This window comes from Sinohyriopsis cumingii, chromosome 13 (assembly GCF_028554795.1).
Source record: "Sinohyriopsis cumingii isolate HCF-2022 chromosome 13, ASM2855479v2, whole genome shotgun sequence".
Lineage (NCBI taxonomy): Eukaryota > Metazoa > Mollusca > Bivalvia > Unionida > Unionidae > Sinohyriopsis > Sinohyriopsis cumingii.
In genome coordinates this window covers 67,703,104-67,720,110 of record NC_142973.1, presented here as the reverse complement: position 1 = coordinate 67,720,110, position 17,007 = coordinate 67,703,104, and the positions used below count along the sequence as shown (strand labels likewise).

General features: G+C 36.9%; 1 protein-coding gene across 3 annotated transcripts in view; it reads right to left on the bottom strand.

Annotated features, from left to right (window-relative positions):
* Positions 1–17,007, bottom strand: part of LOC149785777 (uncharacterized) — a 145,511-nt gene that overhangs the window by 88,123 nt on the left and 40,381 nt on the right. For all 3 annotated transcript variants that reach the window (XM_089979686.1, XM_089979687.1, XM_089979688.1), the window contains exon 6: positions 4,288–4,313. In XM_089979686.1, coding sequence (XP_089835812.1) covers positions 4,288–4,313 — 26 coding nt within the window. The remainder of the gene's footprint in view (positions 1–4,287; positions 4,314–17,007) is intronic.

The window sequence follows — 17,007 nt, the reverse complement described above, 5'->3', positions numbered from 1 at the left end:
AGGTTCCGATATCACTGGTCAACAGTGAAATCATTACTGACTTGAAAAGGCCCTAATCTGTAGTATTTTGGTGTGCCGAACACGAATATAACCGTGAAAAATTTGTATTGGCTCTCGTTTTGAAGATATTCATATACCTCATTTTCTATGTTTCACTGTGTAAATTTCTCCAGTAGGACTGCAGCAACATCCAGAATAATGATGTAACATTGCATAATACCATCATGCTCACATCATCCACAGTTGATTGCATCATTTTCTGATGCAATGCAATACTAATGCCATGCGGCTGCTTAAGTAAGTTGACGTCAGCAGTGTACTATACATGTGTAGGCCTATTATACTAATGCCAGGCGGCTGCTGAAGCTGACGTAAGCAGTGTACTATATAAAGCCCAATCAGATAGGTTTAGCATTTAAAATATTTTAGACGTTGTGCGAGACAGTTCAAGCTACTGTTACATAAAACTTATTATTTTATCCATTTACGTACAATAAAGAACAGTAATGCCTCAAAAGTGTGTTAATACCGCGGACAATTTTTGCTATATTTGTGGGGAAGTGACATTTGCCAACCAGAAGAAAAGTATCAATTCTCAAGTGAAGAAGGCATATCATCTTTACTTCGGATGCAAGGTTGGTGACCAAGACAAGCCTTGGGCTCCGCATATATGCTGTGCTACATGTACAACACAGCTTTCACAGTGGTTGAATTGCAAAAGGTCATCAATGCCGTTTGCAGTCCCAATGGTGTGGAGAGAGCCAAGCAACCACCTAAATGACTGTTACTTCTGCTTGGTTCCTCCTCTTTCCGGCGGAATAACGAAGCGAAAGAAGTCAAGAATAGTCTACCCAAACATTCCGTCTGCATTGAGACCAGTTCCACATGGTGAGGGACTTCCTATTCCAGAACCTACAGCAGAATATTCTCTTGATTCATCTGACGAAGACAAAGGTGAGTCGACCTGTTCTTCTCCTGGTCCATCAGCATGCAGTGATCCAGATTTTCACTGTGGTGCATCATCAACCCCACACAGAATACACAGGAAGAACTAAATGACCTGATTCGTGATTTGGACTTATCAAAGAACAAGGCAGAATTGCTAGGATCAAGACTCCAACAATGGAATCTTCTAGAAGAAGATGTCACAATTACTGCATATCGAAAGCGCCACCAGCAATTGAAGCCTTTCTTCAGAAAGGAAAGTAATCTGATATTCTGTTCCGATATTGAGGGCCTCATGAATGCTTTAAAAATCACTCATGACCCACAAGAATGGAGACTATTTGTGGACTCTTCGAAACTGAGTCTCAAGGCTGTGCTTTTGCACAATGGAAACATTCTTCCATCTATTCCAGTAGCGTATGCTGTCCACATGAAAGAGACATACGATAACTTAAGGCAGCTACTGAATTCCATTGAGTATAACAAGTACAGCTGGCACCTCTGTGGTGATTTGAAGGTAGTTGCCCTTTTAATGGGACTGCAGCAAGGATATACAAAATACATGTGTTTCTTATGCGAGTGGGATAGCCGAGCAAGGGAAATGCACTACATGAGGAAGGAATGGACTCACAGGCAGAATGTAGCCATTGGAGAGAAGAATATCCAACACCCAGCTCTGGTTGAGGCTCAGAAAATCTTGCTACCACCCCTTCACATCAAACTAGGTTTGATGAAGAACTTCGTGAAAGCCATTGACCGGACTTTGCCAGCATTCCGATACCTGCATGAAAAATTCCCTCGACTCAGCGAAGCAAAGATTAAAGAGGGAGTTTTTGTGGGTCCTCAGATTCGAGAGCTTTTCAAAGATGACCGGTTCAACAACTTGCTGGAAGGTGACGCGAAACAAGCATGGAATGCTTTTCGCCTAGTTTCTACAAACTTCCTCGGAAATGTTAGGGCAGAAAACTATAAGGAACTAGTAGAAGACATGTTGATGAAGTATAAGAAACTTGGCTGCAATATGTCTCTAAAGATTCACTTCCTTCATTCCCATTTGAATTTCTTTCCTAGCAACTGTGGTATTGTTAGTGATGAACACGGCGAACGTTTTCATCAAGATATCGCAACAATGGAACAAAGATACCAGGGAAAATGGTCCACTACAATGCTGGCTGACTACTGCTGGACACTCCTCAGAGATGCTCCCGAACAGCTGTACAAGAGACAGGCGAAGAAATCTAAGATGTAGTCAATGACTTGATTTTTTATAGGTAGGCTATTACAGTTTACCTTTTACTATTGGAATGCATTTCGTTATGTAAACATTAATTTCTTGCAGATTACAAAAAAACTAGAGCCAATTTTGCAATTTGACTGTCATATTCGTGTTCAGCACATAAAAATTGATAAGAATTGACTAATTTTATTTCAGTAACATGACTTTTGTAAAAATTTGTTGTCCAGTGTATGTTAACCCTATCTACAATTTGGAGGATCGAGCAGATATTTGTGTGCTTTGTACTGGCAACATCTATTGGATTTCAAGAGTTGCCTCCCTTAATATGTAATGCCAAATAATCAATAGTAACAGCAGTGCATTGCACATCGTACATCGGCCGAAATTGGTGAAGGTAATTGACTACAAAAAGATACTTTGTAAGGTTAACACTGAAATTATGTCTACGCACCAGATAAGTCATTACAGGTGTATTTGAGTGAAAGATATTTGTACAAACATGGACCGGCAGTGGAAATTGCTTATTTACGAGTCCATTCAAGTAGTGTGCTCTCCTGGTCTCAAACATGAAGGAACAGTGTTCAAATTTAAACAACGTTATTTTGATTGGATGCAGTGGTTGCCACTGCATCCAATGAAATTCACAGACTCAAAGCACAGAAATATCTGCTTCATCCACCAAGGTGTAGATAGGGTTAATGTGTATTGGGACCTTGGTTAGTGAAGATGATATGACACTAAAGGAAAAATTACAAACTCTTGTAAGTTGTTTTATTTTAAAAAATTAAAAGAAAAATTGGTTAATGACATAAAAAGACATCTAGTGAATAAATAGTGCTCAACTTACAGCATTCCAATGTGCAATTTATACATTTAATTGACCTTTAAAGATTTACAAGAGCTGGAAAATTATTAGCAATAAATATCTTAATTATCAGACCTTTTCACACGAGTTCCCACAACAGTCCTTTGTAGTATTGTTTTCTTTTTATGTAAATTGTTAGAATCAATTATGACAGTGCATAAATAAGACCACTGTTTGAATCCATTGCTTCTGTGAACATCTGTTACAATTATGATATGACCAACACCATCCATATCTCACACATGTAAACATACACATTTACAAGTAAATGTGTGTGCAAGTGATTTTGATTTTTAATGTGGTTTTAACAATTATTCAGTCATATCACTAGAGTGTCTGCAGCGCAGCAGTTTATAGTGATGACTGGCACTGAGGCATCATGCCACAGACATAAAGCATCATGTCGCACCTGGTTACATTATCCTGACACCAGGCCAAGCAGCCTTAACACTAACCTCTTAATGCTGTTAGCAAGTGAGGCTGCTGCTAGTACAATTTTTATAAATCTGTGGTATAACTCAGTCAGGGTGCTAACACACAACCTCCCATATCTGAGGTGGACACTCTAACCACTTAGGCCACCAGAATGGTTACACAAAAAAATAATCAACTGGAAAAACTTCATACAGCAAGTAACACAGAACTGAATTTAAAATGGTTGCAAATCATGTGATTTATTACCTTTATAAATTAAGTTTTAAAAATTCTCTTGTTACAAGGGATACTTAAGCTTTTTAGATATACTTTCAATAAAAGCACAATAAATAAAACGTTTCTTTCAATGTGCAGATATTAATTTTATGACAAGAATAAAACAAATTCACATAACGAATGAAGCAATTTTTACAACGTTAAAAGCATTCATCATTACGAGTATTACAGTATGATTACTATTTTAAATGACAAATGGGCTTGGTGTTGGAGAATCCAGTCAAAATATTCAGGATTTTTTTTATGTAAAAAAAAAAACCCTCAAAATTCTGGTACTTATAACTTTATCCCTTTCTATGAAAACTCTAAAACATATTGACAATCCAGATATAAACACCTTGCTATTATTGTCAATAAAATTTCTCATTCCCGTTTTTTGATTTTTGAAATGCTATATCCCACTTTACTGTGAATGTATGTTTTTTTCATATTGTGATACTTATTACTACCAACTCTTTCAAAAACCTTAGCATTATTAATAGCATAGGCATTAAGAAGGAATGTAGGAGGCAGGTTTATCAACACATACCTGGACTTAGTGGGAGTTTTCTTTACCTGAAAAGATAAATAATTATAACACTTAAAGCACACACCCTTTCCATATAAAACCAATTTCCTGTTTGTAAATACTTCTTGTAAGCAATTTACTTTCTTTGCCTTAACAAGAAAATAAGTGTGATCAAATTTACTTGACTTTTCTTAATTCAAAGGCATGAGACAGGTGCACAATAAACATTACAAACTCGTACCGTAAAAACTCCTTTATAAGTTAAGTCAAACTGCAAACAACAAACATCCTGATCTGCTGTAGGATAATGCATCTGCAAATCAGTGTATATGTTGTTTGTTTGACTGATTAATCCTAACAAACTGCACAGACCCAGATATGCCAGTACATTATGTGATGGCAGATCTGGGTCTGTGCAGTTTGCAGCTGGTCATATAAGCGACGTACATACGGTATGTCTAGTAATTAACTAAATTTGCTCATGCTCAACAAGTGACTGGCTTCAAACAGCACAGATCATAAATAGGGATGTACCTATACTGAGATTGATAATTAAAGGAATTATAAATATTTTTAAGATAATGCAATATATATATAATACTGCCAAACGTATATTACAATAAATGCTGTATTTTCCTACTGTATCAATTTTCATTTTATCCAGTCATAATACATCCAGTTTTGATAATGAAATAAAATAATACAATTAGCATTTATTAAAATGTTGAAAAAGAAAGTACAAATGTAATAGGATAGTGTCATTTAATGTGATGACGATGTGAAACTCATCTTATGTACATGAAAATAAAAGCTGAGGAAATGTACCATGATACACATTGTATCATCAGGACATATTGTGTATCATATCAAGACATCAGTGGCAAAATACACTCTTAACCAAGACCAGCCATCCCATAACTCCCCAGCCAATTGAGATCTACTGTGTTCTTTCTACCTATGATTTTAAACAATGACAACCCCGATGTGTATACACCAATTAGAACACCCTTTTCTCTTTCTGATGCCAACAGAATAACTCAGAATCACTGAGAGAGGCTCAGATATAAGTGCAGCACCACTTCCCAAACTGGTACGATTTTGGTGGATGAATATCCAGCTTGACAGCTGAAGAATAGATTCTTGTAAAACGGTATGTGCTAAAAATAACACTAAACGTTCCAACGATGAATAAAATTCCAGCACTTTTAATTTATGATGTAATAACACTGGCTTCGAGGGCAGTTCAAAACAGACACTATTAATATCCAATGTTTATTCTTGCACTCGTCAGACATGGCCAAGAACTTCCAATTCCTGCCTGCACATGATAAAATGGTACATACGAGTCCACACTGTCTACATACATGTGCTTATGTTACAAATGTAAACGATACCGAAAAGGATTTCTGAGACAGTGAAATGGATAAAAAAATGCAAAATTATACAATTTCAAATCATTTTTGCTGCAATAAAAAAAATGTCAACTAGCCCCTTTGGTGAAATTTGTTCACATAACTGTGACCTTTTTGAATTACCTGTCTGGGGGATGTGACTGCATATTTTGTAAAGGTTGTAAATAAGCAGCATATTGACCTATCTTGTGCAGACAAATCAACTATGTAAATGCATAAGAAAATTTACTAATGTGTACAAATTATGCAAAATATTTTAAGCATTCGGTCCCAATTTTTCTGCATATTGCTCCTGCAGTAAGAGCATTCCATATTGTTTAATAGTACATTCCATGTAATAAAGGCACAGTCCATATTGTAAGAATGATGGCACATAATACTCAAAATTATAGGTTCACATTCCAGATGATAGGTGCACATTTGAAATGATAGTACTTTATCACCATAAGAACACTCATTCAATCAAAGCCATATAATCAAACTCACCCTGACCTAAAGTGAACCATATGTCAATATGGTCATATAGTAGAATTTATTCAAATCAAATTTAAAATTAATTGTTGTTGTAAAATTTATAACTAAAATAATTTCACCAAAGTGTTTTCAATCTTGGCTGTTGAATGCTCTGCACCTTAAATGTCCTCAAAAAACTTCCAGATGGAAAAAATTATCGATCGCTATGGACTTTTACAATGGTTGTCAGGTACTAAACTGGGTCAAGACAATAAGACATTGTGTCTATCATAATAATTAACAGGATAGTACAAATCTGCTTTGAACACTTGGCTGCTTTCACTGTGATATCAGAGTTGAACATTCAATCCAGTTTATTCTGGATCACACCTTTCGACTGACCTTGTCCAAAAATGTCCATGTAATTTTTCATTGATTTTGCTATATGTACTTCTCAGGGCATGTAAATAATGACCTTCCATGTGTGCAATCAAAATTCTAAAAAATATCACACATTACTGAGACAGTTCTGAACACCAACATGACCTGTATAACCTAGTCGTTAAGGCATCCGACACATTGAAATTGGCAGAATTACCATCTTGATGATTAAGAGACAGTTTAAGTATTTATTTTGTAGGTGTTACAGTGTTCACAAAACACCCCCAATGAATTTTTACAAATGCAGTTATTTACAAATCAATAAATGGAAAAAAGGGCATTTATTAAACTCTGATATAGTTCTGCTGTGAAATTTGAGTAAAGTTGTCAGATTTTTCTCCACACATTCAGCTTTGGGAACTGGTGTGAAATGCAAACGAAACTTTCAGTTCACTTTTACCACGTGTAAGTGGCAACCTATAGATGGTGTGGAATAATGATCCTAGTTACATTAATGTACTGGTTTACCCCCAAGATGAAGACTCAAGAATATATAATAGGCCCATTACAGTCTTCTACATGTAATAAGAGACACTATACACTCGGGAATGTAAAATAAGCCCATTTTAGCCTTCTGCATGTAGAATAGGTCAATTACACACTTCTACATGTAATAAGAGTCACTGTAGACTGTGGGTAGCAGAATAGGCCCATTACACCCTTCTACACATAATAAGAGACACTATACTCTCAGGGATGTAAAATAAACCCATTTCACCCTTCTGCATGTAGAATAGACCCATTATACCCTTCTACATGTAGAATAGGCCCATTACACAGTTTTACATGTAGAATAGGTCCATTACACACTTCTACATGTAGAATAGGTCCATTACACACTTCTACATGTAATAAGAGGTGCTGTAGACTCTGTAATGTAGGCCCATTTCACCTTTCTATATGTAGAATAGGCCCATTTCACCATTCTGCATGTAGAATAGGCCCATTTCACCTTTCTACATGTAGAATAGACCCATTATACCCTTCTACATGTAGAATAGGCTCATTATATCCCTTCTACATGCAGAATAGGCCCATTTCACCTTTCTACAAGTAGAATAAACCCAGTATACCCTTCTACATGTAGAATATAGATCCATTTACCCTTCTACATGTAGAATAGTTCCATTACACCTTTCTACATGTAGAATAGGCTCATTACACACTTCTACATGTAGAATAGACCCATTATACCTTTCTACATATATAATAGGTCCATTACACACTTCTAAATGTATAATAGACCCATTATATCCCTCTACATGTTGAAAAGGTTCCTTACACACTTCTGCATAGAGAATAGACCTATTATACCCTTCTACATGTAATAAGAGGCACTGCAGACTCTGCAATGTAAAATAGGTCCATTACACACTTCTACAAGTAGAACAGGCCCATTACACACTTCTACATGTAGAATAGGCCCATTACACACTTCTACATGTAGAATAGGTCTATTACACACTTCTGCCTGTAGAATAGGTCCAATGCACATGTCTACATATAGAATATGCCCATTACACACTTCTACATGTAGAATAGGCCCATTACACACTTCTACATGTAGAATAGGCCCATTACACACTTCTACATGTAGAATAGGTCCAATGCACACGTCTACATGTAGAATAGGCCCATTACACATTTCTAAATGTAGAATAGGCCCATTACACACTTCTACATGTAGAATAGGCCCATTACACATTTCTACATGTAGAATAGGCCCATAACACACTTCTATATGTAGACAAAGCCCATTACCCCTGTCTACATGTAGAACAGGCCAATCACCCCCTTCTACATGTAATAAGGTGTGAGCAATGGAAGCAATCTTTCTGCCCTGGAATGCATCCTTTGGTGATATTCCATATGAGGTCTTGGACTTTACAAAACTACGAGGCTAATATACAAAATATGAATGTCTATAATTTTAAGGATTTTAACCTTTTTCTGCCTTAGTCTTTTTTCTGCATGTCTTTCTGGGGATACCAAAGCATTGTATGGCCAGGATGGCACTAAATGTATATGGCTTGGATGGCACTGTATGTCTGGAATTATACTGTACTGATGTGCTGTTAAACCCTGAAGATACAAAATTAATACAAATTTACCCCAAAAGCAGGATTTTTTTCTTACACACTTGCAAAATGTAGTCCTTAGGTCTGACCTGAACTTTGCATCAAAAATCAATTATTTCACATAAACAAGAAATGTGTTGATAAAACATGCATATCCAAAATTCTAAACTAACCAAGGTGTAAACTACAGAGTAAGGAAACACCCCTATTTACCCCAACCACTGCAGTGGTGGAACAAACCCATGTTCTATGCAACCTAGTGACTCAGTTTCATCTGAATGTTTATCAGAAAAATAACTCCTCTATCTCACTCTGCCTTTTAAACAAAACTTGAAAATTGTTGACCATCATACAGAAGTATGCAAGACAGGCATGAGAAGAACTCGCATACCTGCATATAAACTTTAGACCTTCACTAATAATTATCGTACTGTAAATTTGCAGTTGAACACAGCTAAAGACAAGTGACTTGCACAAATTTAACACAAAATTTACAAACTGTTTACAACAATGAAACATGCTTTACTACTGTGGAACATGAGACAAACAAGAATAATTGCAGTTGCGTCAGTTGATAAATGAAGGGAAGATTTCACTGGTCAACAGTGAAATCATTACTGACTTGAAAAGGCCCTAATCTGTAGTATTTTGGTGTGCCGAACACGAATATAACCGTGAAAAATTTGTATTGGCTCTCGTTTTGAAGATATTCATATACCTCATTTTCTATGTTTCACTGTGTAAATTTCTCCAGTAGGACTGCAGCAACATCCGGAATAATGATGTAACATTGCATAATACCATCATGCTCACATCATCCACAGTTGATTGCATAATTTTCTGATGCAATGCAATACTAATGCCATGCGGCTGCTGAAGTAAGTTGACGTCAGCAGTGTACTATACATGTGTAGGCCTATTATACTAATGCCAGGCGGCTGCTGAAGCTGACATAAGCAGTGTACTATATAAAGCCCAATCAGATAGGTTCAGCATTTAAAATATTTTAGACGTTGTGCGAGACAGTTCAAGCTACTGTTACATAAAACTTATTATTTTATCCATTTACGTACAATAAAGAACAGTAATGCCTCGAAAGTGTGTTAATACCGCGGACAATTTTTGCTATATTTGTGGGGAAGTGACATTTGCCAACCAGAAGAAAAGTATCAATTCTCAAGTGAAGAAGGCATATCATCTTTACTTCGGATGCAAGGTTGGTGACCAAGACAAGCCTTGGGCTCCGCATATATGCTGTGCTACATGTACAACACAGCTTTCACAGTGGTTGAATTGCAAAAGGTCATCAATGCCGTTTGCAGTCCCAATGGTGTGGAGAGAGCCAAGCAACCACCTAAATGACTGTTACTTCTGCTTGGTTCCTCCTCTTTCCAGCGGAATAACGAAGCGAAAGAAGTCGAGAATAGTCTACCCAAACATTCCGTCTGCATTGAGACCAGTTCCACATGGTGAGGGACTTCCTATTCCAGAACCTCCAGCAGAATATTCTCTTGATTCATCTGACGAAGACAAAGGTGAGTCGACCTGTTCTTCTCCTGGTCCATCAGCATGCAGTGATCCAGATTTTCACTGTGGTGCATCATCAACCCCACACAGAATAACACAGGAAGAACTAAATGACCTGATTCGTGATTTGGACTTATCAAAGAACAAGGCAGAATTGCTAGGATCAAGACTCCAACAATGGAATCTTCTAGAAGAAGATGTCACAATTACTGCATATCGAAAGCGCCACCAGCAATTGGAGCCTTTCTTCAGAAAGGAAAGTAATCTGATATTCTGTTCCGATATTGAGGGCCTCATGAATGCTTTAAAAATCACTCATGACCCACAAGAATGGAGACTATTTGTGGACTCTTCGAAACTGAGTCTCAAGGCTGTGCTTTTGCACAATGGAAACATTCTTCCATCTATTCCAGTAGCGTATGCTGTCCACATGAAAGAGACATACGATAACTTAAGGCAGCTACTGAATTCCATTGAGTATAACAAGTACAGCTGGCACCTCTGTGGTGATTTGAAGGTAGTTGCCCTTTTAATGGGACTGCAGCAAGGATATACAAAATACATGTGTTTCTTATGCAAGTGGGATAGCCGAGCAAGGGAAATGCACTACATGAGGAAGGAATGGACTCACAGGCAGAATGTAGCCATTGGAGAGAAGAATATCCAACACCCAGCTCTGGTTGAGGCTCAGAAAATCTTGCTACCACCCCTTCACATCAAACTAGGTTTGATGAAGAACTTCGTGAAAGCCATTGACCGGACTTTGCCAGCATTCCGATACCTGCATGAAAAATTCCCTCGACTCAGCGAAGCAAAGATTAAAGAGGGAGTTTTTGTGGGTCCTCAGATTCGAGAGCTTTTCAAAGATGACCGGTTCAACAACTTGCTGGAAGGTGACGCGAAACAAGCATGGAATGCTTTTCGCCTAGTTTCTACAAACTTCCTCGGATATGTTAGGGCAGAAAACTATAAGGAACTAGTAGAAGACATGTTGATGAAGTATAAGAAACTTGGCTGCAATATGTCTCTAAAGATTCACTTCCTTCATTCCCATTTGGATTTCTTTCCTAGCAACTGTGGTATTGTTAGTGATGAACACGGCGAACGTTTTCATCAAGATATCGCAACAATGGAACAAAGATACCAGGGAAAATGGTCCACTACAATGCTGGCTGACTACTGCTGGACACTCCTCAGAGATGCTCCCGAACAGCTGTACAAGAGACAGGCGAAGAAATCTAAGATGTAGTCAATGACTTGATTTTTTATAGGTAGGCTATTACAGTTGACCTTTTACTATTGGAATGCATTTCGTTATGTAAACATTAATTTCTTGCATATTACAAAAAAACTAGAGCCAATTTTGCAATTTGACTGTCATATTCGTGTTCAGCACATAAAAATTGATAAGAATTGACTAATTTTATTTCAGTAACATGACTTTTGTAAAAATTTGTTGTCCAGTGTTTCCATTGGTCAGAACATAATCATATGATCAGACCCAATTGTGTTCATTTCTGACGTATAAAATGTATGGAGAACTACTTTATACTAACTTCTATAAATAGAGTCACGTGCAAAGTAACTAATGTAAACACTGAACTGGAAGGCATACACACTGCCCACCTTAAAAACGAAATAACAATGGTGGGTTTATATTTTATTTAGAAAACTGAATAAATTAATTTGACAGAATCAAATAACACACCTTTGCTGTTTTTCTGAATATAAATAATTCTTTATTTGACTAGGTTTGAAAAAGCAAAGCTGGGAAACTCACAATCTGCCAAGAACATTGGGGCTATAGTACTTTCACTGCAGCTCTTTACAAATGAATTTAAAACAGTAACATTATAACAATTGAATTCACAGTCCTACAATGTAAGACGCCTACCTTGATAGCTATGCTGTGGGGTGGGTGGAAGATCTGCTATCCCCCCCCCATCATAACTGTTAGTGTCAATGTCTTGCACTGTTTGACTGGACCACATCACTATAATCATTTACCGATAGTCTTAATTTAATTTTGGAAGTAGCCCCTGAAGGTAACGTAAAATGTTAATCAACACGAAAAAAGACTATAAGATGCAAAGTTACTCATATGTCTGGACAATAAAGATTCGGTCAAGTCACAATGAACTCATAATAGCATCAAATCCAAAAGTCATTTGTATGTCAAACAAAACCACACATCATTTGCTTTGGATATTGAACTTCTACTCAGAAAACATATGCCAGTTTAAATACAAGATTAAGACCATGCTGTGGAATGTTCAAACCTTAGATCGCCTACCATTGGTAGAATTGTCTGTTTGATACTGATGTAGCTATTACGTTGCAGATGGAAAATTCTGTTCTATAAAAAGTTACATAGCAGGTACCTCAACAAGAATTCATACATTTAAACAGGCTCTAAAATTGAGAAGAAATATCTTTAAAAAAAAATAAATTAAAAAAATTAAAAAATTTATAAATAATTGCAATTATATGACTTTAACAGTGTTGTTATCCAAATGTTTTAATTAAATGCAGCAACCAATGTGGACAGTATGCAGCTTTCACAACCCTTAACAAAAATGTGTAATATTCTTGCCTCCAATGCCATTGCCAACATCATTAGAAAAGAGACTGCCATATCACCCAATGCTTGTGTCAGTGAAATAACCAATCACCATGTGCAGTCTTACAGAAGAAATGTATTACTGTATGTACTGGCTTATAAGTCAAGACTAACTGCAAAAACAGACAGCCTGATTAGCTGTTGCAAAATGCACCATTAGATCAGAGTCTATATTGTTTGTTTAACTTATTATTCCTAACAAACTGCACAGACCCAGATCTGTGGCCACATTATACAACAGCAGATCTGGGCATATGAAGTTTGCATTTGGCCTCTACTTATATACAAGTACCGATGGTAACATAACTGTGAAGTAAGACTGAGATGAAATTCTTACAAATTTTTCCTCACTCTGTGAAATAACACGGGTATGATTTTGGTTGACAGTGTTCAACCTATATATAATGAAAAGATTTACTTCTTGTTCATCAAAGAAATAGAGTTCATACTGAATTATGGCATGACTTGATTCAGACCAACTATAAATAAGCATGGTTCAACAGCAAGGTAGTTTCTCACTGTTACCTCTTCTATTCAAGATCATTAAATAATTATTCATACCATAAATGCTTTAATACCCCATTTTACAAATCAAGGCTACTGATACGTGTTATTAACTGAAATGCAATTCATTCACAAGAATGCACAAGAATAAAGGTAATCTTATTTGTTCCTATCAATTTAAAGTATCAGATAATATCTGAAACAGTACAATACACATTTGTCTTATCTTGATCAATTCAATAATATTCAATTAAATATTTACCAAAATATCAAGGACAATTTGTAACTGATGCTGTATAGTGCTATATTTACTAATGTGAAGAGCACATCTAATGCTGACAGAACAGACCCTGGCTCCATCTCCTCTAATCAACCCAGCTCAGATTTACCCTGGCTCCATCTTCTCTAATCAACCCAGCTCAGATTTTCCCTGCCTCCTTCTCTAATAAATCCAGCTCAGGATTTACCCAAACCCAGTAGTATTCTCAAAGAAACCAAGGTCAGAATTTATACTGGCCCCAAGTCTGGATCTACCCTGGCCCCATATTCTCAGAAAGACACAAGTCAGGATCTCCCCATGTCCCATATTCTTAAACAGACCAAAGTCAGGATCTCCCCTGGCCCAATATTCTTCAACAGACCCAAGTCAAAATCTCAGCTGGCCCAATATTCTTCAATAAATCCAAGTCAAGATCTCTGCTGGCCCAATATTAAATAGACCCAAGTCAAGATCTCTGCTGGCCCTATATTCTTCAATGGGTGTATGTCAAGATCTCCGCTGGCCCAATATTCTTAAATAGACCCAAGTCAAGATCTCCGCTGGCCCAAAATTCTATAAACTTTTTGGGTACTAAACTCAAGCTCAATTTTGATATCTGAAAACTTTCACATTCTGTAACTTTGATTACAACAAAGTCTGAATCATGCAGCTTTCACAATGTTCATGTCTTAGGTTTCAACCTTGTAGGCACGCTCTAAAGTATCAAAACAAATTTGTGGTTTGGAAATTGTTGTTGTTGTTGTTGTTGTTGTTGTTGTTGTTGTTGTAGGGTTTAACGCCATTTTTCAGCACACGATAGGCTATACATGATGGCCAGTATTAATGGTGGAGGAAGAACCCGGGAAAACCCCGGAAAGAACCACTGACCCATGAGAAGCTACTGGCAAGCTTTCTCACATACCTACATTGGCTGAATCTGAGACTCGAACCCACACAGACAGAGGTGAGATGGCAGTGACCCATAACGAAGAGCACTTTAGACCACTCTAGGCCCCTGTTTGGAAATTGTGCTTGAGCTTCATAATAGTTTCAAGAATATGAGCTCTGTTTGCTTGAAATAATGAGAAGAACAAACAGCAAAGATCCCAGTCTGAAAGTACATCATGTGACAAAACATCTAGTTGAACAATGTCTGCAGTTGGGCATGTCTTATATATGGCTTCATATGGTAACTGACAATTTAATAGCTAAAAAGAAATTGTATCACACCTTTTACAAGGACACAATTGCCTTTTAATAATTGATCTCAGCAACTAAGTATTATGGTTTTTGCCAATGTTAATTAAACATCAAGCTAGTATAAAGCCAATCAAAATCTGGCTGAAATCCAGCAATTCTTGGTAAAGTAATGCTGTGGAAAATGAAGTCAGAAGGATGGCAATAAGTCGGCACAAGTCTTCTAAATAATGCTGTGAAATGCTAGAACTCATTCAGTGTTTAATCGACATAAAGCCAAATACAAGATCTGGTTTAAATCCAACAAACCTTGTTAAAGTTCTGCTGCAAAAAACAAACTTCGGATGAACAATCTGGAAGCATAATTCCAATACATAATGTGGAAAACTGAATTCGTTCAAATTGGGGTTTAAGCCCAACAATCCTGGACTCGTAAAAGTTCAGCTATGGAAACAAAAGTTACAGGATGGGCAATCAGGGACCATAACTCCCTTAACTGACAGAAAAGGCTGGAACCAATTTAGTTTGGCTTGGTATTTTATTGCACTGCAACACAAATTATTTAGTGCAAAAACAATTGGCGTAAAGTACCTTAATGAAGACAATACATTAGCCGACCTGGACTGTTCTAATGTTAGGATTTGAACACAAGCCCTTTCAGTCACAAGTCTAGAACAAGTGTCACTGAACACTGGGCCGCTACAGATCCAATTTAGAGGTCTCACCAATATGAATCTGCATACCAAATTTGGTTAAAATACATAAATTCCCAGTCAAATTACACCACTCCCTCGATAACTCGTGCCCTGATAAACAAGAATCCGCTTATAACGTGGGGTCAGGCATGGATCCCATTTTTAAATCAGAGAATACCCCAAAACTGATCCCTAGTTATTGAACTTAAGAAAATTTGATCAAAATTGGTAACAGAAACTTTGATATATCGCTCATTTTATCATCGAAAACAGTAGATAGGACCTGAAAATTTTAATAAACATTATGAAATATCAACTTGAAAACGAGGTCATAAAAATTGTTACATTTTCTTTTCAAACAACATTCTTAGTACACCATAATTAACAATATTCAAGGTAATTTAATCAATGAAAATGCCACTAACGCCTAGTGGAAGCAGTACTTTAATATATAAATACCATTTAAATATTGTTTTTAATAAATGAAATTTGTGTTCTAGTTCAATCTTTAGTTCCTTTTAAGTGTAATCATCATAAGTGCAATGCATAGCTGCCAACCTTCCAGGCTCAAAATTAGTGAAAATAGGGAAAAAAAAGTCGTGAATTTGGACACGAATTCGTGAAAAATACCATGACAATAACTCCATCCACTCTGACTACTCCGACCGTCAATACTACACTATATCAAGTTCGCAAAATAAAAATAAAACACTACATATATGCAGAAATATTTATTTATCAAGACATGATACTGTGGCAGACTTGAACTTCCTCAACTGCTTGATCGTAAATTTGTTTTCTAAACAGTTCCGACTTCTTGCCTGCTGGTTGATCTTGTGGACTAAACTTTCTGACAAATTTTCTGCAGCTAAGGAGGCCCTAAAGTCTGTCTTATTTTTCCTCACTAAAGAAAATACTCTTTCGTTGTCACTGTTGCTGTGAGAAATGCACAGGAGCTGCAGCATTTTTGGTTCTTCCACAGGAAAATTTGGAAGCGGTTTTCGAGTCCGGGAACATATGTCAGAACAAATGTTTAGCATGGCATGGTCTACAGCTGATAAAAGTCGATTGTGTTTGGCACAAGAAAACTCACAAATAATGCTTAAGCGTTGGAAGCCTGCGGGTCTTCCGCCAATGGTTTAAAATATCCTAGAGCTGAAATCTGCGAATTCTTAATTTTCCCAACTTCTACGTGTTTTTTACAACCGACATTCTTCCTCACATCGTCTCTGCGATGGCACACTTGAGTGCAAAAAGCATGAATGAATATCAATGTTTAATGGCAGAATGCACGGCCAATTTTTGATATATTCCAAATTAAACTTCACTTTTTGAATAATATATTTCTTTTTCCTTGGTGGTGAAGACATTTTCAAAATCTTACATGCGATGCTGAACGGTAAAGCAAATCAGTGTTTTGACGCATGCGCGGAGCAAATTTCCGGTTAGGCCCCAGTTTCTCTCAAGAGCATTTGTAAAACTACTCTTATACATATAGATTAAAATATGCTAAAATGCCTGCGACCGGGCCAACTGTACTAATCGGCTGTATTTC